General features: G+C 35.2%; 1 protein-coding gene across 5 annotated transcripts in view; it reads right to left on the bottom strand.

Annotated features, from left to right (window-relative positions):
* Nucleotides 1–442: 442 nt before the first annotated feature.
* The window catches only part of DDX4 (DEAD-box helicase 4), a 65,897-nt gene continuing 45,413 nt past the window's right edge, over nt 443–20,926 (bottom strand). For 4 of the 5 annotated variants that reach the window (XM_032675740.1, XM_032675741.1, XM_032675743.1 and 1 more), the window contains 13 exons: nt 20,408–20,528; nt 18,823–18,992; nt 17,539–17,690; nt 14,547–14,712; nt 13,849–13,934; nt 13,081–13,297; nt 11,623–11,805; nt 10,152–10,253; nt 8,669–8,815; nt 5,393–5,533; nt 3,964–4,057; nt 2,409–2,487; nt 443–1,585 (listed from right to left, as the gene is read on the bottom strand). In XM_032675740.1, coding sequence (XP_032531631.1) covers nt 1,022–1,585; nt 2,409–2,487; nt 3,964–4,057; nt 5,393–5,533; nt 8,669–8,815; nt 10,152–10,253; nt 11,623–11,805; nt 13,081–13,297; nt 13,849–13,934; nt 14,547–14,712; nt 17,539–17,690; nt 18,823–18,992; nt 20,408–20,528 — 2,222 coding nt within the window. In that variant the 3' untranslated portion in view covers nt 443–1,021. The remainder of the gene's footprint in view (nt 1,586–2,408; nt 2,488–3,963; nt 4,058–5,392; nt 5,534–8,668; nt 8,816–10,151; nt 10,254–11,622; nt 11,806–13,080; nt 13,298–13,848; nt 13,935–14,546; nt 14,713–17,538; nt 17,691–18,822; nt 18,993–20,407; nt 20,529–20,926) is intronic. The other variant, XM_032675745.1, reaches the window with a different exon arrangement.

The following is a 20,926-nucleotide window of genomic DNA, read 5'->3' as shown; positions in this document are numbered from 1 at the left end:
AAAAATAACTTCCTAACTTAGTGCTTATTCCAACACAAGATGCCATATTTAGTTGTTGTGGTTTTTTTAGTTGAAAATATCAGAATATCAACAGAGAAACAGATTTAAACTGCAAGAAATTAGAGGCAAAGGAATAAAAAGATAAGAAGTTATCCTTCAATAAATAGTTTTTAAAATCAGGAAACAATTAGAAGAGACAAAAGCAGCACAAAATGCAGAGGATGACTAAAAACATGAGAGAAAGGAAAGAAGTTACATAGACAGCATAACCGTATCTTTTCTAAAATGCAGATAACATACAAATAAACTCTCATTAAAGACAAAATATAAGCCAAACCACTGATTCAAGAGTCAAGATACAAAACAACAACTACTGAAATCTACAAGGTATTTGTGATACAAAAGGAACACTATACATAAAACCATATATAAAACAATCAAGGAAAGTAAGAACAGGATGGTAGTTTTATTTCACATAACTGAAGTAAGGATTTGTCAGATTCTGGCTCTATTCAAAAGTCAGTCCATGTTTCCCCAGCAGAGCTGAGCCTTGGGAACTGGCCGCCTGGGGGGGAAATCAATGAGCTGTTTGCATTGCTGGATCCTCTTGCAGCAAATACAAGTTTGTTTTAGCAGGCTGATTATGGGAGAACTAAGAAGAAATAACAAAAGTTATTTCTTTTGCCTCAGTACTGGCATGTCTGGTAAAAACCCACAAATGAAACACCCCCCCTAAAATACCCAAAACCAAACCAAACCAAACCAAACCAAAACCAAACCAAACCAAAACAAAAACAAATAAAAACAAACAAACAAACAAAAACGAACAAAAAAACCCACAAAAGTGAACCCTGACATGTATAAACACGGTGCAAATAATAACTTCACAGCTGTTTGAAGGAAGAGGGTGTTTCCATCCAAATTAACTGAGACCAGACAGGTTAAAACATAGGAATGCACATGAGCAGCAGTGCCAAGAGTTTTTTCACAGGGGGATTTTACAACAGAAAATCTTCCCATGCTACTGAGCAGCGGCCGGCTCGAACATGTCCAGTGTTATGTAGGGTTGTCCTGCAACATTTTGTTGAAAAGGAGGTAAGACACTTGACTGGCTTTTGCGTTCATCCATATTGTGCTCTGGCAAGCTCTCAGAAATAAGAAATTCCCTTGTTTTAACAGAATTTTTAAGGTATGGATTGAACAGTGTTTTTTCATTGAAATCTTCCACCTTTAAAACTTCACCATCATTTTCATCATTTTTGACTGAATTCTGTTGGGATCCACACAAATCATTTGCCAGCATTTCCACGGGTTGGATTTCCTTCACTAGTATCAAAGTTGACTTCATTTGGCTTCTGGTAAATTGATCAGTGATCACATAAGGCATGGATGGCAAAAAACATTTAGCAACATCATTTTCTTGTTTATGCAGTATCTTTTTATCTCCATTGATCATGTCTTCTGCATTAATATCAATACATTCAGAAACATGGTTTTCTTCAGGAAAACAATGTTCCAAAACATTTATGTCTTCAAAGTCTACAGTTTTAGCCTCAGGTGCCAACTTCTTCAAAAGTGAATTATTCTGTCAGTACCAAGAGATAAATTGGAGAGTTATACACAGATAGATAACATATTAGTTTGTTTTTTAAAGGATAAATTATTGCCATTTGAGCTCTATTTGACTCATAATTTTAGAAGTGCACTAATAAAGAGTTCATGTGCATTTCAGCAGGGATGCAGTTATATGTGAATGAGTACTAAAAATGACAATGTTATTCTGTTCATTTGTTAAACAGTTTCATAGTAGGTCTTCTGTGCTTAATGAAACAAGAAGTTTCCATGAAAGCTCAGAATCAGGTTTGGACTGTGTCCATCTTTTCTACTCTAACCAGTCACTTATGGGGAAAAAACTTTAAATCTCATTCTCCACAGATTACACTTTCTACGTAAAACTGATCAACTCCACTTCATTCAAATAGACATCAAAACTTTAATAAGGCATAAATATTCAACAAATAAAAAGACAGAAATATTAGTACAATAATATGCCAAATCTTACTACATGTGGCAATACATTTTTATGGAGAAGTGAGGATTTATCCAAATGTGGGAACCTGATTCAGTAGATGCAATAACCTGTGTAAATTGAATTGACTGTATTAAATCAACCATGTCTGCCAACCACTCAGGAACTTCAAAACATTATTTCTCGTTATCATATGAGAATTAAAAGAATATACTTTATGAAGATGCATGTTCTCTGTTATGAAGAGCATTTCATAGCACTTAAAAAGAAGAATGAAACTCTATATACTTTTTTTAAAAGTTATAAAATTACTGTCAGAGAAGGACTTCTTTTCTCTCCATTTGATCCCTTCTTTAATACATGAGATTGCAATTATTACCATAGATGTAGAAAGAGGCCATTCCACTGCAATGCTCTCTGCAGGATTTGGTATATCAGGCCAGCAAACCTTCTTAAACCTATAATTGAGACAGTAATTTTAGTCAAATTATGACAGAAATAGATTATTAAAAATAAAATTAACAAACCTCCGGAAAGTCCACATACTGCTAAAATACCAAATTTTCAGAAAGGAGGTCTTTTCTATATTAACACAGCCTTTTTTCAATGAAATTGCTTTCCCATACACTGACTTTTATTACAAAAGATCTCAACAAGACCTCTTGGGTTACAGAGACATTGTAGAAAAATTAAGAACTCACAAAAGTAATTTTTAATTACATTATATATTTTCTATGTATATACTTATGTATATATTTTTTATATTTCTTATAATATAGTATATTATAATATATTAAATAACAGCATGTCAAAATAAGGCTGTATACAAAATCTGTTGTGATCACGTTTCAAGGTGTTTCTTTAGTGAAAAGCCACTTCAGGTAAACTTGGCCCAAGGAAAGTATCCCAAGCACTACACCACACTAGAGCTAAGCCGGGTTCCAATGTTAGCAGCAGATAAATGATGCTCACTCATTGAATCACTCATTGATACTAGGTATATATGTAAGGAAATGAAAAACAGTCCAAAGCTTGACTTTTCACATTGTAATGTGATTACACAAGAATATAAACACTGAACTGTATCTCGAATATTGTCCAGAACCAAAATATAGTTTCTTATTATTGCAAAAATACAGAATCCACAACACAGAAGAAGATGTAAAAGAGCTGGAAATTACACTTATTTATTCAGCCATACTTATCACCTGATGCTTCGCTAGTCACTTTCATGTGAAAGAAAAACATATTTTATAACCTCAAAAAACCCCTCAGATTCATCATTGCTATGTTATTACATCCCCATGCTCTGAGAAAGCAATTTCAAATCTGGCAGGGGACACCTGTGACAGCAGATTATGAATCACATATGGATACAGATCCATACTCATGGATCAAGCATCCAAATGCTTTCACACAAAGCATGACTTTTTTACAGCTCAAGGGAAGCATCACAAAGTAACAAAAGCAATATTATTATAGCTAAGATAAGCAATTATATGAAATATGTTCTAGTGCCGTACTAGCAGATATATTTCCTATATGCCTAGGAAACTTTATTCTTGGCATTATTAATTTTTCAGTAACTGACTTAAGGTATGCTCCCTTCAACTGACTGACAATAGAACTGCAAATGGCATATACCATTTTCCACAGAATTATACAGGTGACACATAAATCTGTTTCTCCTATTTATTTTGTTCTAATTTACCGAACTTTCTAAAATTAGTACTTGTTTTTGGACTAGAGCACATAATCTGCAGTTAAAGTATAACCTATATGCTTATTTATTTGCTACTCTAATTGCTTATTTTCTTAATTTGACACTGGTTTTGAGCCCAACAAAAGCATTTATAAGATATATAAAAATTTGCCTTTTCCAAGGTAAAATTAACAGGCTGAATTTGGTTTTAGACAGTAGAAAATGTACTTACGCATGTTTTTTCAAAATGCATGTTACCCAAAGGCCTAACAGACAGAACACGCTTATTCCAACAAGTACAGCAATTAAAATAACATCTTCTTTATCTTTAGAGGAAAAAACACACAGAAAAAAACAAAACAACAATCAGCCCACAGATGTCTGTCATTTCTTCATGTATTCCTTGAAGATAGCTAATTTTCAACATCCAAGTCACCTAATTAGCACATTTCTAAAGAGCCAGAATTACTCAGAATACTGTATGGTGTGCATTGTATGATGTGTCAAAAGATGAGTATTTTGAATCCAACAAGCCATAGTTACTCAGTCAGAAAACCAGGTCACAATGAGACTTCTCAGGATTTCCCAGGAACACATGTACTGTATTTTAAAATTTCCTTTATTTACTAGAATCGGACAGTAATTTAGATGGGAGGGGACATCTGTAGGTCACCTCATCCAACTTTAAAATTAGAATCAAACTGCCCAGGGTCATACAAAGCCAACTTTTGAAAGCAACCTAAGATGAAGACTCTGCCACTGCTTTGAGCACCTGTTATTTTACAGTCACCTCACACTGACACATAGTGCCACTTCTATCAGTTACTACAAAATAAACAGCAAGTTAAGTGCAGGAGATAGATCTTAAATCACAAAAAATACAGTTACTCTGACTGAAACACTGTAAAGATTTCTGAGATAGCTTCCAAGTACTAGAGGCAGGTATGGACAGCAAGAGACCTGACCTCAGCACAGTCTAACATACCTTGTATTTGACTAGCAATCAGCAGAATAATTTACAGGCAAAAAATGAATTAGCTTTGAGTCCCATGACAAGTTTAGGAATAGCTCATGCACTTTTTTAAATTTCAGTTTGGCCACCACTATGACAATTTAGGAATGTACTGAAAACATTCCTCCAGAAGCTGAAATGGGGAAATGTCTGAACTTCTGCCATCATACCAATCTCCTTGGTAATATCTGGCTAGAACAAATAGCAAGAAATAGGAAAAGGTATTTCCCCACACATACTGGCCATAACCTGTGCACTCATTTATCAGTTAAGCTTATATACCAGAAAAGGTAAAATACAATGCCAGGTTATTCTAAACCTAATACCTCAGATGGAAAAGTCTACTTTTTAATAAACTCTTAGCCATCCCATAATTGACAGCAAACAAACTGCTGCTTCCACAAACATCCATAGCACTCCACAGCATTACTGACAACTGGGTTTGACTTCTAATCTTGAGCTTTTAGTCTGTGAGATGGTCAGTGAAATTGTGTTAAATTCAGCTACTGCTGGCAATTCTTCCTTGCTTTGTTCAACAGTCCTTTAAAAAAAAAAGTTAACAAATGCCTAAACAACGTCCCAAATTCTGTATTCCTTACTCCCAAACCCATTTTTAAAATAGTAGTAACTAATCTGGAATATTACTTACCCAGTTTCAAAGTTTTGAATGTCTTTGGCTCTCCGGTGGTTCCACCAGCTTCATTGCTTGCCATGATATAGACAGTATACTGTGTATTAGCCTGTAAGGACTTCAGTCTGTATTGCAGAACATCAGAGTTCACTGTTTCATCTTTTTAGAAGATTTATGTCAATAAACACACAAAAATAGTGTTATATCAGGGAACTGTACAATTATTTAGCAACATTTACAATAATAGATCATAAAGTATTTTAAAGACAATTTGAAATACAAAGTGATCTTATTAATCCTTTTACGGAGAAAACTTAAATTACTAAAAAATGTTTATCAATACTACTTAAAATTTAAAGTAAATACACAAACCATTATGCATTTATTTTTCAAAATTAAATACAAATATTTTTTCTAATATTAAAGACAGGTGAATTATGATCTCCTGTAGTTTATATTATCACTGAAAACAGTGCTTTGAGAACTTTATTTCCTTAAACTAGTTGGCTCAGAAATTAGAAACTTAAAATAGTTTCTGTAGTTTGTGAAGTTTACCTATATTTCTAGTACATGCAGTTAGACACTGATCATCCAAAAAGATGCAATCTATCAGCACTGGGATATCATCCCAATTATGGCAAAGGAAAGCCAAAATCAACAGGAATTTTTTTCCAAGTGTAATGGTTTTAAGTATTAGGCCTTCCTTCCTGGTCACCACGAAGGAAGGAAGGAAGTATTCCATCCTATTCCTTTATGTAACCCAAACATATAAATAGGCGGAGAGAGAAGCCTCTTCCTCTCTTCCCTTCTGGCAAGGTTTGGAGACAGCAGACTCCCCCAGCCGGTCTCGCTCCTGTGGGGGAGCTGAGGCCTGGCCGGGCCTACAGGGCCTTGTTGTTTCTGCCGATCCAGGGTCCGGTAGTGTGGCGGCGGCATTTGGGCGATTGTGCTATCTCAAGGAAAGTAGTAAGATATTCTTTTGCTAATTCTTTAGTTTGCTAGATCCTGAGTTTTTGATTGTGTATATCTATTTTGGTTTTGTCTTTTTTGTTCCTTTCCCTTTTGGAACTGTATATAGTTTTTCAACTGTATTTAACTGTAATATACATAAATACATTTATTTTAATATAGTTCGGCTAGTCTGGATTTTTTCACAGGTTTTTTTTTATTTTCCTCTTTGCCAGAGGGTTTTGTGCTAGGCCTGGGAACTTGGCGGGGAGCCAAATAAAACTTAGACACCAAGTTTCAAAATGCTTTTATGAATAGAACTCAATGTTTCCAATACTTTGTCCAATACCGAAATTAGTATGATGTGCTTCACCTTTTTAAGCAGGGCATATAGTCTACCATCCTATGTCTACTAACAGTACCAAAAGCATCTTCCTACTATGAAATTACAGTCGCTAAAACATTTTCTGGTGCATAAAGTCTAAGTCACCTCATGTCATTATTCAGTTCAGTCAAGTAACACTCAGGAAACAGCTATGCTGCAATACGCCCAGAGTTAAAATAAACTGAGTTTCTCCTAAATCAAGGAGGGAAAAGTGAAGTTCTAGAGTTAAAGGCCACCAGTGAAGTTACATTGGCACAAACCCCATGTTCTATTCTCATCAAGAAGATGTGACATCAGAGAAGCCTCAAAACATCAGTACAGTATGTTTCAGTACGGTATGTTTCTGTCATTTAAATTTAACTCCCCTGAGTTCATATTTAGAACTAATTTTCTAAAGAAACTAATCTGAACCCCTAAAATGGACACAGCCTGCTTTACATTAGAAGTAATATGGACATGTATTGCTCTGTAACATGAGGCTGCATGTCACAAGGATGACCCCGCACAAAGCAGTCAGCATTAAATTACTCAGAAACCAACGCGGCAGGAAAAACAGCATGTAGAGGACTGAATCTGAAAGAAATAATTAGCTTTCTCTTTCAATTTAAAAATTATCAAGAATACTCATGCCCTGGCTGTAAACTGGATATCCAGAAGAAACAGAAGACACCACAAGATTTGAAAGTTTGAGAACTTTTCAAAAGAGATTGTGTTAGGTGCCTGTTAACAGTGATGTCTCATAAAATAGCAGGGAAAAAAACATTTCTAAAGCACTGACTGTTCCAACAGCATTCTTCATAAATTGTACAGGAAGAGAAATTTAGGCTACCAAAACCCTTTTCATAAAAGATTCTACTGAGATTTAAACTAAAGAAGCTCTGAACAGATAGCATTGCACTGTCAGATTGTATGGATACTGTTCCTGAGGTAGAGATTAGGAATATGCTCAAAGTTATGCTATCAGCCTCCAGACCAGAAAAGCAATACCAAGCACAGAAAATCAAGCATCTGAAGAAACTGATCTAAAAACTATGTCCAGAGAAACTATTTCTTGGCAGCTTAATTTAGCTTCTCAACTGTTATTTCCTAATTTGCTTTTAATATAAAATTGACTGTAAAAACATTTTTAACAGAAAATTTCCACCATACTGTTCCAGAAGCTGAAGGGTTCCAGAAGCTGAAGGCATGTCCTTTCAAAGATGTGAATGGAATTTATAAACCCACTGAACCCTCACGATCCATGAACTTGCAAAAGACCTATGACTCTCCTATATATTTTAGCTCCTCTGCTCCTGTCATTAATTTTTCGATTGAGTTCAAAGGTGTGTCATGATGGAAGACAGACAAAAAAGGGAGGGACACTAGTACAAATGTAAAACGGTAAAACAGCAAGTATCTGACAAGTAATACTCATTACTTTGGCATAATCTGGCAAATTTCTTTTGTTTTAACTGTTAATAGCAAACAATCTGCAAAATGTTCCTCATATGTGAGTTTTCATCCTGGTCTGGAAAAGGAAGAGGAATAATAGTGCTGCCACACACTAAGTTTATCACCTAGAGATCCCTCAGATTTATATCTGAGAAGCAGAAGGACAATGTAGTCAACAGTCAAGACTGTATTACCATGGGTAGTACAACACTACTAGTAAACTGAGAGTAAGCAGTGCTGTACAAAATAAGTTCAGAAAAAAGGAACTGAGAAAAAGGACACATGTATTGCATTAAAGTACTAAAGTAGGGACTATTCACTAGAATACCACATCATTTCCATTGAAACTAAACATTTTTTTAATCTGTACATAAGCCACATTTTAGAACCAGTATTTTCAGACTTATTTACATATTATATACAATATGATACACAATAACAAAGCTTGCTAGTAACTATGACAATAACTATCTGCAGACAGCACATTGTCATAATTCTGTTGAAAACATCACTGTTTAGTGTATACTTACTCAATTCTTTTCCATCTTCAGGTTTATAAAATATTGTATAGTTAGTGATAACTCCATTTCTTTTATCTTTTGAAATCTCATTCCATTTTATTGTAACTTCATTTTTTCCTGGAATGCCTGTGTCAGCCACAGGTCCTTCTGATGGTTCTACACAGAAGCATCAGAAAATAGAAAAAGTACTAAAAGTCAATATTCCACAATGTTATCCATCTGTGTTACTTCACACATACCAGTAAAATTAGGAGTAACAAATGCACAAGAAAATATGTAATCTCAGTGCTCTGACGTAGTCCTTAACTTTTCTCACTCTCTTTATACGGGATTTCTTCTGATAAAACTTCCCCTCGTTTATTCTGGTGTTAGCATAGTTCTAAGTGCTACTGCCTTTCCTCGCAAGATCAGAGACAGATCAAGAGGTAAAGCAACGCTACATACTCATGGGGGAACTCAGATGCAAGGACACTGTGTGTGCAGGATGCCTCAGGCTGAGCTGAGATTTAACTGGTGTCTCCAGCACACCCAATCTTGCACATTACATTAGACAAAGCCTTCCTACTTACACAATACCACCTCACATACATTGCTCATAACTTCTCAGGAAGAGTTCCCTGCATTTCAGCTTTAAAACAAGTAACTTGCTTCCCATTCTCTGACAACCTTGAGTGCTGTCATAGCTACCTATAAACAGGAAAGCATTGGACACACAGCTCTAATTGTGCTAGTAAGTATTACTCAAAAATAAAATATTCCTCTACCTCTTCCCAGTAATTAATGCTGTTTAGTAGAGCACTGTCCTATATATGCACACACACAAATCAACATTTTCACATGAAATCTTAAAATTACCAGTAAACTACATTCTTACAGCTGTGTGTATAAATCACTAAATTCACATTAAACTTCTGCAAATAAAGAAACATTCCTCCTCTTCCCTCCCCTCAACACTATTTCATATACGGTTTCTATCTAACCACAAATGTCACAGCTTCTTACTACTTTTTATATGCAGAACTGCAAATATTTTGTTACATTATAAAATTTAACAAAAAGCAAGCTTTTCAAACCATTCATTTTATTCTGTGAGTAGAATTTCGTCATATATTAGGACTTACAAATGCAGTCAAGCACTAAAATCAAGCATATATCTTAATGAACTGTAACACTGAAGTGATAACTAGTTTAAAAAAATCCTTTCATGCTTGTAGCTATACACTTTCCAAGTGCTTTGTGTAAAGTATGTAAACTTTACAAAAAATTAGTGGATTGAAGCAGTAATACCTCAGTATCACAAGATGCATGTTTTCTTACTGAACAATTTTGTCGCTGAACAAAACAGAAATCAGGAGGCCTGAAACCTTGGGATTTTTCCACTATCTCCATCTCTCTTTCAAATAATGATAGTACTAAATTGATCAAAGACAATACATCCTGACAGACAGACTACAACATATCTTTCACAACATTATTAGTTTAAAATACATACTTTTTTCTTGAACGTAAGTTTGTATGGTATATGGAGCTGCTACTTTATTTTCATAAAGAGGATACACCGAGATGTTATAGCATACAAATGGTTTAAAGTTTTCTGTAAAGGAAAAAAAGGAATATTTACATACAATTCTCTGTGTGAGATTAATACAATGAAAATAGACTAAATCCCAAACAAGTTCTAAATATAGTGTTACAGATTATTTCCTTCAACTCTTTAGCAAGCACAACATGTATTTATTACCTTGAATGCTCATTACTGCCCTTAACACACTTTTTTGCTAGTAGTATTCATAAGAGCACGTGGTTTCTGACTCATTTTTCACTAGAAATACTTTGAATGGGTCATTAGACTTCAGTCTTATATGACTTCTCCAAATGAACCCACTTACTCATCTCGAAAGAGCTTATGGTTTTGGAGGAAGTTTCTATTTTCAAATAACGAGTAAAAAAATTGCACTTACAGTAATACTTTTAATTTCACATATCTTTATGTTTATGCTCTGCAGAAGACAGTTTTGTCTCATGCATCAAATAGTCTAAAAGGTACAGTGGAACCCCAGCTCTTAATACTTAGAACCTGAGGGAGCAGCATGAAGTTGTGTCAGGGATATTAGGAGAAGGTTTTTCACCCTGAAGGTGGTTGAGAACTGTAACAGGCTCTCCAGAGCAGTGGTCACCGCCCAAATCCAAATGTATAAGGAAAATTACATGCATTATATTAGCTAATGGTAATGGACATGGGATATTCACATTGGCATCAACATTCACAACAACTTTGCCTTTTGCACACATCTCTTGAGCTCTGTACACTTTTTGGTTTTTCATTGAAACTACACAGGCATAGCCAAAACATTAACAGTTACAGAGATTATCTGTTTTTAAAACGTCAGCCTCTAGGAAAAAAACTAAGATCCTCCTCTATTTGTCAGTGTTTCATAAGGTCACTGAAAACTCTTAAAAATGCCTTAGATCATAATACAAATGTGGTTATGTAACATCTAACACGCCAGATTGATCAATCACTCCACTTGCTTATTTCAAAGTAGAATTTTCACTCAAATCCTCTTTCAGGTTTCTTGCTCTCTTCTAAAACATATGAACTATCACGATCTTTTCCCATATTTAAATTAATCTTTTTTGTTGTAGATTTCTCTGCTAAAACAGTGTACATCTGCCTCCCTACTGGCATGAGATGAAGCCACAGAAGTGCTTAAACACAAAATCTAAAGCCTAATCTTACATGGGAGCAAACACCACCTTTCACGTTGCATGAAAATTTGAAAGAGTTAAAATTGCTATTAAATTACTTGCAGAGATTTCAATAAAGCATGTAATAACACTGCTATGTTTAAAATGGTCTGAGGAAAGCTGGATGAGTTCATCCTTGTTTGTTCTTTCCGGTCTACCTATAAATACATACGTATCTGTACATTATTATAGCTGTAGCCAATAAATAAACGTACTTTTGTTAGTTTTCCAGTTTGTAGAATTCGACACATATTGCCACGATCTACTAAAAGGATCCATCTCCAACTCCTCAAACCACTCAACTACATATTCTGTTGCTTCTGGTTTAGAGGCTACCCATTCCACAACCACTTCTTCATTTGATGGAGAGGCGCTCGCTGTTTCAATAATCTGAGCAGCTAAAAATTTAACAGATAATATCAGCAATTCTATTTTCATAAAAACTTAAAAAATACATACAGAATCCAAAGACAAGTCTCTCTTTTAGAATCTGAATTTTACAGTTTGTAAAATTTTGCGAACCAATTTACTACCAATTTTGCAGTTTGTGCAGAAAAGCAAGTTTTGATTGAGATGACAAAGGCAACAGAAGAACAGTAAAATATAAGTCAGCAAGGTCACGAGTGACAGTGAAGCAAAAGTGCACCATCAGCCTACAGAACAGATGTAATAAAAGTCTGACTGAAAACACCACCTGGCAAAGCAGAGGCAAAAAAGACCTGATAAAGCAGAGGAAAAAATAGATGCCTCTAGGGGTGGGGAGGGGAAAGCATGTCACAGCATGGAAAAATCAGAAAAACATTTATGGTGGGATACAGAAGTGGGTAGAGAGGTAGTCAGAAACCTCCAGGGCAAGATGACAGCACATCTACACATCCAGTTTTTTAATCAGAAATGGAATTTGAGCAGTTTCAGGGGGACGCTTGCACTTATTTCATGAACAACTGATACAGAAATTATTCAAGTGTTTCAAATGTAGACTCTCTTCTAGATTATGGTAGGCAGCAGGATGTTGGAATACAAGGCTCACAGAGGTATTAGAATTAAACATAAGAGCCAAAGAGCTCAGCTGTTGTGCTAGAGCAGACCAACTTCCTGACTCTGGCAGTGGGTGGGATGAGGTACTTCGGGAATGCACACGAAACGAGAATAAAGGCTTCTCTCTCTGCTTCCACTGACACATCTTAGAGACTTCTATTCAAGGCATCTTTGAATGATGCTGTTTAATGCTCTGCAATATTGTCCTGAGATAACCAATTTTATGATCTAGCAAAGGGATGTGACAGAATTGGGTAGCACTCTATAAACTTATTTGGGAGGTACAAGGTTAGGAAAAAAACACAAACCAAACCAAAAAACCCTCAGAAAATAAAACAATGGAAATAATATAGAAATAAACATCAGAAAGTATTCATATCTTAACAACTTTATCTCAAAATAAAATCCCTAACAATAATCATTTATAACAGATGCATGACAGCAAAACACAACAACAAGATATAGATATAGATATAGATATAGATATATAGATATAGATATAGATATAGATATAGATAAAGATGTAGGATAGAAGTCCTTAAAACAATTTTGCTTCCACTATAGCAAAACTTGAACAGATGTCATGAAGATAATTTTTTTGTTAATGAGAAAAATATGGCATTGAGAAATCTTACTTTTTTCGTCTGTGGATGGAATCCTCAAAATAGCTTCAGGAGAATTTCCAGCAGAGTTATAGGCAGTAACAGATACTATATGTGCCTCTTCATTTAAAAGTAAAGTGATTTTCTTGTCAGTAGAGTTGTTTATCATTTTAAGTGCAGTCTTGTTTTCTGGAAAATACTGTATTTGGTAGCCTAGAATTCTCCCAGAAGGTGGAAAGCTATTTAATGGCTATTAAAAAAAATAAACAGTAGTGTTTCACAGTGTTATTTGCATAACCAAAAATACATGTTGCATTGAAGAGTCCAGATCAAATTACAAAATGATTATACTATATTTAGAAAAGCAAGGTACTTTCTTCAGTCCCATTTTCAGGACAAAGAGCCATAACAATTTCCTTGAAGGAAAGGTTCAAAAGTCCTGAGATTAGAAATGCAAAAAGTCTTTGGACACTTTACTAGAAGATTAAAGTGAATTTAACATAACTTTGATAAGCCATATTATTTAAAAGTAGTTGTAAAGACTTTCAATCAGATTCTCCAGTGATCTCAACACAATTTAATGCTTCCTTTCCAAAGACATTACAAAACTCTATTCATCTACCATTTAGTAAACAAAAGCCTTTTTAATTCTGCTTTAGTTCAGTGAGGTTTTTTCTGATGACAGCAAATGCCCCTGGCAGTTATATGTCCTACAGCACTACAATACTTAAACACAACATCAGTTACAGGATACCAATATGATTATCAATTCACATAAAGAGTATAAAAAACAGTATATACCTTCCACATAAGATGTACAGATCTACTTCCACCAGGTGAGTGTGAAGACTCAATTACTCTCCACAAATCCACTTTTTCTGAAGGAGCTATATAAGGACAAAAAATAACTTGAATATCTTTGCTGTATTAAAAAGATAGTCTAATATGGTAAAACAAACAAAAGGTTTCAAACATACAACCTGAAAGAAAGTTAATAAAAATAAGTTTTCTCTTGTGTAATGCTGTGCGTTTTTTCCCCTAGTAAGTACAGCTTCTCTCTTTCCATAAGTTTCCTTCTGCTTTCTTTTATAGTTAAGTATCAGAGTCTCCTAGAGGAGATTTTGTAGTCTTGTTTTATAACTGGAAATTTAGTGTCTCTACTTATGATTAATTTTATTGAACATACTTGCTATACTACATTTTTGCTACTATCCTATTTTGCAATGTTCAATCTCCATCTGCACTCCTAATTTTCCCTCTCTTCACTGTCTACTCACCCATTTTCTTCCTTAGCCCTATATTCTTTGAATCACTTTTCAAATCTCCTCCACTACTTGCTCTTGTGTTTGTTTTCCTCTTCTGTCTTTAAACAAAATACACATGTTCTGTTTAAGCAACAGAATTCTAAATGCAATAGACAATAGACTGAAAACACAGTTTATTAAATCCTAATGCCTCAAGGTATAACTAAAGAAAACTTTTACAGGTAGTCAGCCCACCTTTCTCTTTCGTGCTTCCATTTTTCTCTCCACTCCAATCACTCCAAAATATTGATTCATTACTGATACACCGAACAGCAACAGAATATTCTGTGGAGTCCCACAGACCTGTGAGATTACATGATCCTGTTTTCTCTGCAGAATTCAGTGGGACAGTGACAGATTTCTGAAAGTAGGTACATGAACAAAATTATTTGATAGAAAATTGTGTGCAGATATTTGACCTATTAAGAAAAAAATGAAACAAAAATAACACAAAAGACGCAATTTTAATGTTTCCCACCTCACCCCGTTGAGACTCAAGACTGTATTTCATTTTTCTGTGTAGCCTCTTCATTCTTCCAATGAAACCTCAGGGTTTGAGCCAAAACTAGATCTGTACTGGCTGTCCTGTGGCTTGAATGCTGTACAGCTCACACATGATTCTAGAGCAGCTGTGCTGGCACAGGAGGGGCTGGATGAGTGCAGTTCCCACTGATGGGAAGCAGCTGGTTATTGCAAAGCTATTATCACAATAATATCCCACAACGGCATGCTGGGGGAAGCATTTTGTGAGCCAGCTGGGTACTTCTTTCCTTTCTTGTTTTTCTTTTCTGAGTTACAAGGTCTTCTAGCTCTTTGCCATACAATAGTGTGGTTGTGAGCCATTCCAAAGATTATCAGCAAAGGATTAAAATGAGAAGACAAATGAAATACAAAAAAGTTTGATATCAAGAGGAAAAGAAAAAGAAGATGGAGCCTTCAAGTGGTGAAGGAAAACAACAGCATGAGAAATCACTGATGTAGTATATTTTTGGAAAAGTAATGACAAGGTGAGTAATTTCTTTGTCTTAAAAGGAGCTCCACTCACTTCTCACTGACGGAAGACAGAAGTTAGATTACTCTTCCAAAACAAATAAAATAGATATGAAGACCAGGAACTGGAGTTGATAAACCAACTCAAGCGGACTGACAACATGAAGCAGAAAGAAACAACAGGAACTGTAGAAAGATAAGTGTTTGTGAACAGAAGGACTGATATAATCACTATACCAACATTAATGTATTCCAAATTGCAAAAATTACTCAATAATTAACAACTCTTCCCGTCTTAAATTTCAGATTACTGAAACAGAAAGACACCAAAATAAATGTTCAACTAGCTAAATTCTAACAACGTCAGCAAAGGCAAGTTTTTGAATAAGGAAGATTCCCTCTTGGGAGCTGAACTGAAGTAGTAAAGTCACATAGATTCTCAGTAGGACTAAAAAACTGTGAAGAAATTCTTGTCTTCTACCACCTGAACCTTCCAATAAAAAGTGAATCAAAGTATAACAATACAAAATGCAGACACCCACTCCTATAAACACCATAATGGGAAATGCACTGTCTAATGAAACTGAAATTTTTAGTCCATTCTGATCCCAAGAAACTCATTGTCAAAAAAAGAAAATTGCTTCTATGAGAATGAATTCAGGGACCTACGAAGCACTCTATGTGACAGACTCTTTATTGAACCTACAGCAAAAAGGGCTTCAAAACTATTATCAGCCTCCTGCAGAACCTGACATAGAACTGGACACACCACAGACTAGCTTTTAGTTACTTGCCAAAAGGCTGTTAACAATATTTCATCATAATCAGAAACTTAGTAGAAACTCGGTATATGCAGATAGAAAAACAGGTAACCTGTTTTCACTCAGTAAAAACAGTTCACACCAAACTGTTTAGACTGTTTTTTTGGTAGGACAGCTTAAAAGGCTCAAATATTCTTTTTGTTCCTTTGTTTGAGATTTTTTTTTTTTTGCATATATGTGCTGACAGAAAAGCACCTTCTATGTCTTTACTGATCATGGATAGTTACTGTTTTTCCTCTAGATTATCTGTGGGAAAATGCAAGTAAGATGTGAGGAAGCAAATGGATGTAAACTGTATTCAGTGCTGGAAAAGCAGAAAGGTGATTTCTAATGCAGGTGCTGAAAAACAGACACAATGCACAATAAAGCTGTAACTTTACAAAAATGTGAATGTTTTCAACACTGGGGAAGGACCCCACAGCAAGCAAGCATCACAAGGACACCAGTGCCCTGACTCCAAAGGGATAAACATCTGGAACAGGTCTTTTTAATAACTCTTAGTTCCATTTCTAATATCCCAAGTGGATTTGAGCTATTCTGCCCATCCAGTCATCCCAAATATTATATCTTGAATCCAAAAATCAGTATGTCATATCTACAGTAGAGATGCTTGCCATGAAAATGTGAAAAGAATGCTAATTAGAAACATCTTCAGTATTAGGAACTTCCTGAAAGCTCTGAAGACTACCTTGATGAATTCTTCTCTCACAAAATTACATATATAATGTATGAAACAGTAAGATCAAGGCAGACAGCTAAGTTCAATGAACTCAGAAAAGTAAGCCAAGGAACCTGTACCATTCTTGAATCTGAGAGAGGAAACAGTAAAACTACAAACAGAATCCCTTCCATATTGAGAAGTATAGGAATAGATCATTTGGCACCTGCATTTCCATTTAACTGTCAGAAAGACAAACAGAAAAATAACTTCCCTTATTTTCCATCCTGTAAAATTCATATTTTAGTTCAGTTTAAAATTAATGTAACATTAATCCCTCTTAATCAGATTCAACTACTTTGTTTGGGAGTAAGTGATGTTTTCCACACCAGAATGCAAGGGGAAAATAAAATATTTTGATTGACTGCCTGTGTAAATCCCTTGGCCCAGGATCATCCCTTAGCCTTTCAAAGAAATATACTGAGAAGTATGGTATGTACAAAACAGAAAAGGAGCAAAAGAAAGAGAACAATTAATCCTAGATAACAAAACAATGTTCTTAAAACCATGAATACCTTATTACATTCCATTAAAATAACAAGTTTTTAAACATTAGTTCAAACTAATTGTTGCCTTTTTCCTATTTAAACTTTTATAACTATTAGTCACTATTAGTCACAAAGAGACTAGCATTCAGAAGAAAAATGATGTAACTTACTGTAGAGTTTGAATACAAGTTTCTGTATTGAACCTGGCAAGTTAAATCTTGTGAAGGGATAATCTTCTCAGGCATTTTCCAGGTTACTGTAAGTAACTGCTTTATACCGCTGATTGTTTTAACTGAAAGTATTTCAGGAGGGTCAAATTTCTCTAGAATGAAGAAAAAAAAACATTAAGAGGGGAAAATGCCTCTATAAAAGTTTAGAATTTCTCTGGGTATGTGTGTTCCAAAAAGTTTAATCAGTATCCCAAAAACACACGTCCTATCAGAGTATTCATGTGATGGTCTGTTTCACAGACATAACTCTACATTTGGGAAGTTGTCTGTAAGAGAAATTGCACATATAACTCTGATTTAATTAAATGGGACTTTGAACTACCTGGTCTAGCAGAAGGTGTCCCTGGCCAGCCAAGCTTTTCTATGATTTTGCTCACAAACCTGCTCTCAAACACATGCGCAGACTTCTTTCATCTATATCAGCACTGAAAAATACTACTCAGAGATAAGGGCAGGGAAAATAAATAAAGCAGAGCTGGGATGCGAAAGACAAGTCTGAACTGCAGAGAAAGGAAGAATTCAGCTGAAAAGGATTTGAGGGGGAGAGAAGTGTGAAGGACAAAGTGGGGAAAGAACGCATTAGCAATGAGGAAAGAGATGGCTGGCACAGAGAATGTGAAGAGTAATGAGGAGCCACAGCAGGCTGGAACATAGGAATAAAGGAGCATATGACTGGAAAGTTGATGAGTGTTGTAGCAATAAGGATTATCGATTATCTACACCAAAGTGAACAGAGGAAAACAGAGCACAGGACAGAGGGAGAAGAGGTAGACAAAATATTTATTTTTGCTCCTGTGTGCAATTATTATTACTGCACACAGAACAGGTGTTTTTTAACACGCCTAACCAGAAAGTAGAATAGCAGAGTAAATGATAGGCGGCCCTGGAGAAATTACAGCTGGGTGTTGCAGTACATTTATTACCACTCAGAAATAGAAAAGTACAGTCCAAGTACCACTTAGTTCAACAAAAAGTTTTAGAATATTGCCTTTACTTGTCAATAATTAAAACTTAGTAATTTATAATGGATACATCAGACATTATCTTAAAAAAATACTGCTGCAGTTAGGTGTTTCATAGTATGAATACAGCACCCTGTCATTTTTCATCAACTCTCTGTAAAATCAAGAAACTTATGAAAATTACTGCTGTAACACACCACTTTGAAGAATTTTATACAGAAAGACCATCAATTAAATCTTTATTTAACTCTTCTTTAATTACCTATTTTTTCCAAAGCTATAGGAACACACTTCGATAAGGCTTCACCCAAAACATTTTCAGCTTTCACCTGAAAACAAAAAGCACTACTATATGGAGTATCTGGATATCGAAATGAACATGACTCTGTTTTACTCAGGCAGGAGCTGAATACAGTATTTGGATCAGTCGCCCTAAAAAACATAAGAGAAAAATTATAGGAGTTAAAGATTTTTCTTAGAGTAATTCAAACTCACTGTTGGGTTATTATTTATAGATTTTTGAGGTTGCAAGACTTTTCTGCCAGTGAACATTTTTAGATGATTTGTTTGTGCAATGAATACTCTTTCCTAATTGCACTGCTTATGCAAATGCATATAAATAGTCTGCACAGACTCAGTTAGTTTTAACTGCAATTAGTAAAACCATTTTCCAGGAGCAGAGCAAAGAGTAAAAAGGCCTTAATAGGAAATCCACATGCTATGATTATTTTTTATAAAAATCTCAAAGAGAAGTGAAATCATGTAACTCCTTACAGGACTTCCTTTAAAAATACAGTTAGGTTGATTGAGCTAGTAACACATGCCACATGGAACTATGTAATAACAAGCTTTTATTCATTTTTTAAATACAGAAAAAAGCCAAAATCCACCACTGCCAAACTATCCCAAGGCAACAGAAATTTGACAGAAAGAACATACTGACAATACATTGTCTTTACAGCATTTACTTTCATAATAAATAGTGCAGAATGCAAAACTAACAAAATACATTTCATTTTACTGACCCACAGAGAAATTCTTCAACTAATGAAAACTCAGATAAGGGGCTTCTGCTAAATGTTCCATACGATGCAGTAAGCAAGCAGATAATTTTGTAACTCAAAATGCTTTTTGGGGCTGGTATTTCATCAACATTTTAAGCTAGTGTAAGCCTGTGCTGCTGCAAAAAGCAGCAGTCCAACCTTCTCTATCATGCAGAGCTGTTGGTTTCCACCCATGGCTCTCCACCTCTTGTACCAGTGCTTTTGTAGTCATATGTTAAACTCAGCTGGGGAGTTATCTGGATTAAAATTAATGGTTAGATTTGACTGGAAATAGTTCTGCAGTCCAATTCACTGTATGGTTAATGAAGAATTTGTGCTTGTAGAGGAAACATACTTTCAATAGGTTCTGATTTCACTAACTCAGCTGAGTTATAAGTTATATAAGCACCAGAAGAAGTAAGAAAGTTCCACATAGTAAAGGTAGAAGCCTAAAATGTCAAACCTACAATGGAGATAAAACTAAAGAGGTTTTCCTACCCTACAATTTCAACCTAATTAGTAACACTACTTCAAGGGAACAAGTGCATATCACTTCTGACATTTCTCTACTGAATATTGGGTTGAGCATGCTCAATTTCTTTATACAGCACAGTAAAAAGGTCATTGTCACTTTTTTCAACAATTACCAACCCTGAATTAATTAATTTAATTTACATTAATGCCATGATGTTTCTGAATTCCATGATGTTTCCAGGTTGTCTTTAAACAGAAGTCAGGATGAGAGGGAAAACAGGCTGGTTATCACACTCCAGCAACCCAGCTCCCAACACCTCCTATACTTACAGTTTTCGGTAAAGAGTATAGTTTCTTGCGAAACTTGTTTTTCTTCCTGAATTCCAGGTACAGGTAAGGTTATCATCAAAGTAATAAATGCAGGAAATATTTCCTGGAGTGTCTGGGGGAACTGCAATGACAAAGGTTTAAGAAAAAAACAACCCAGTGCAAATAAGTAATTTTAATGTACAGCTGATTTTGTTGGTCAAAAAGCAGATTATGGCAAACTTCACCCAGTGTATCGCATAGCACTTCATTTTATTATTCCTTACTGCCCTCAAAACTCTTCATAAGATCAAAATCAAAACCAGTCTGTCTTTCCCTGGGGAGACAGAGATATTTTCTCCAGCTATTTCTTGAAAATACTTTACTAGGCGGCCTAAAGGCAGTAACCGATTAACAAGCTTGTATCAAACCACTAAATACACTGTCCTGAACCTCTAAGTACACACATACCCCACCTCCCACCTGCAACACACCTGTAGCTCAATGGTAGTCCAGACAGTAAGAGAAAAACAAAGAAATAGT

The sequence above is a fragment of the Chiroxiphia lanceolata genome, chromosome Z (assembly GCF_009829145.1).
Source record: "Chiroxiphia lanceolata isolate bChiLan1 chromosome Z, bChiLan1.pri, whole genome shotgun sequence".
NCBI lineage: Eukaryota > Metazoa > Chordata > Aves > Passeriformes > Pipridae > Chiroxiphia > Chiroxiphia lanceolata.
Note: the sequence above shows the minus strand (reverse complement) of the source record. Positions and strands in the feature narration are given on the sequence as shown.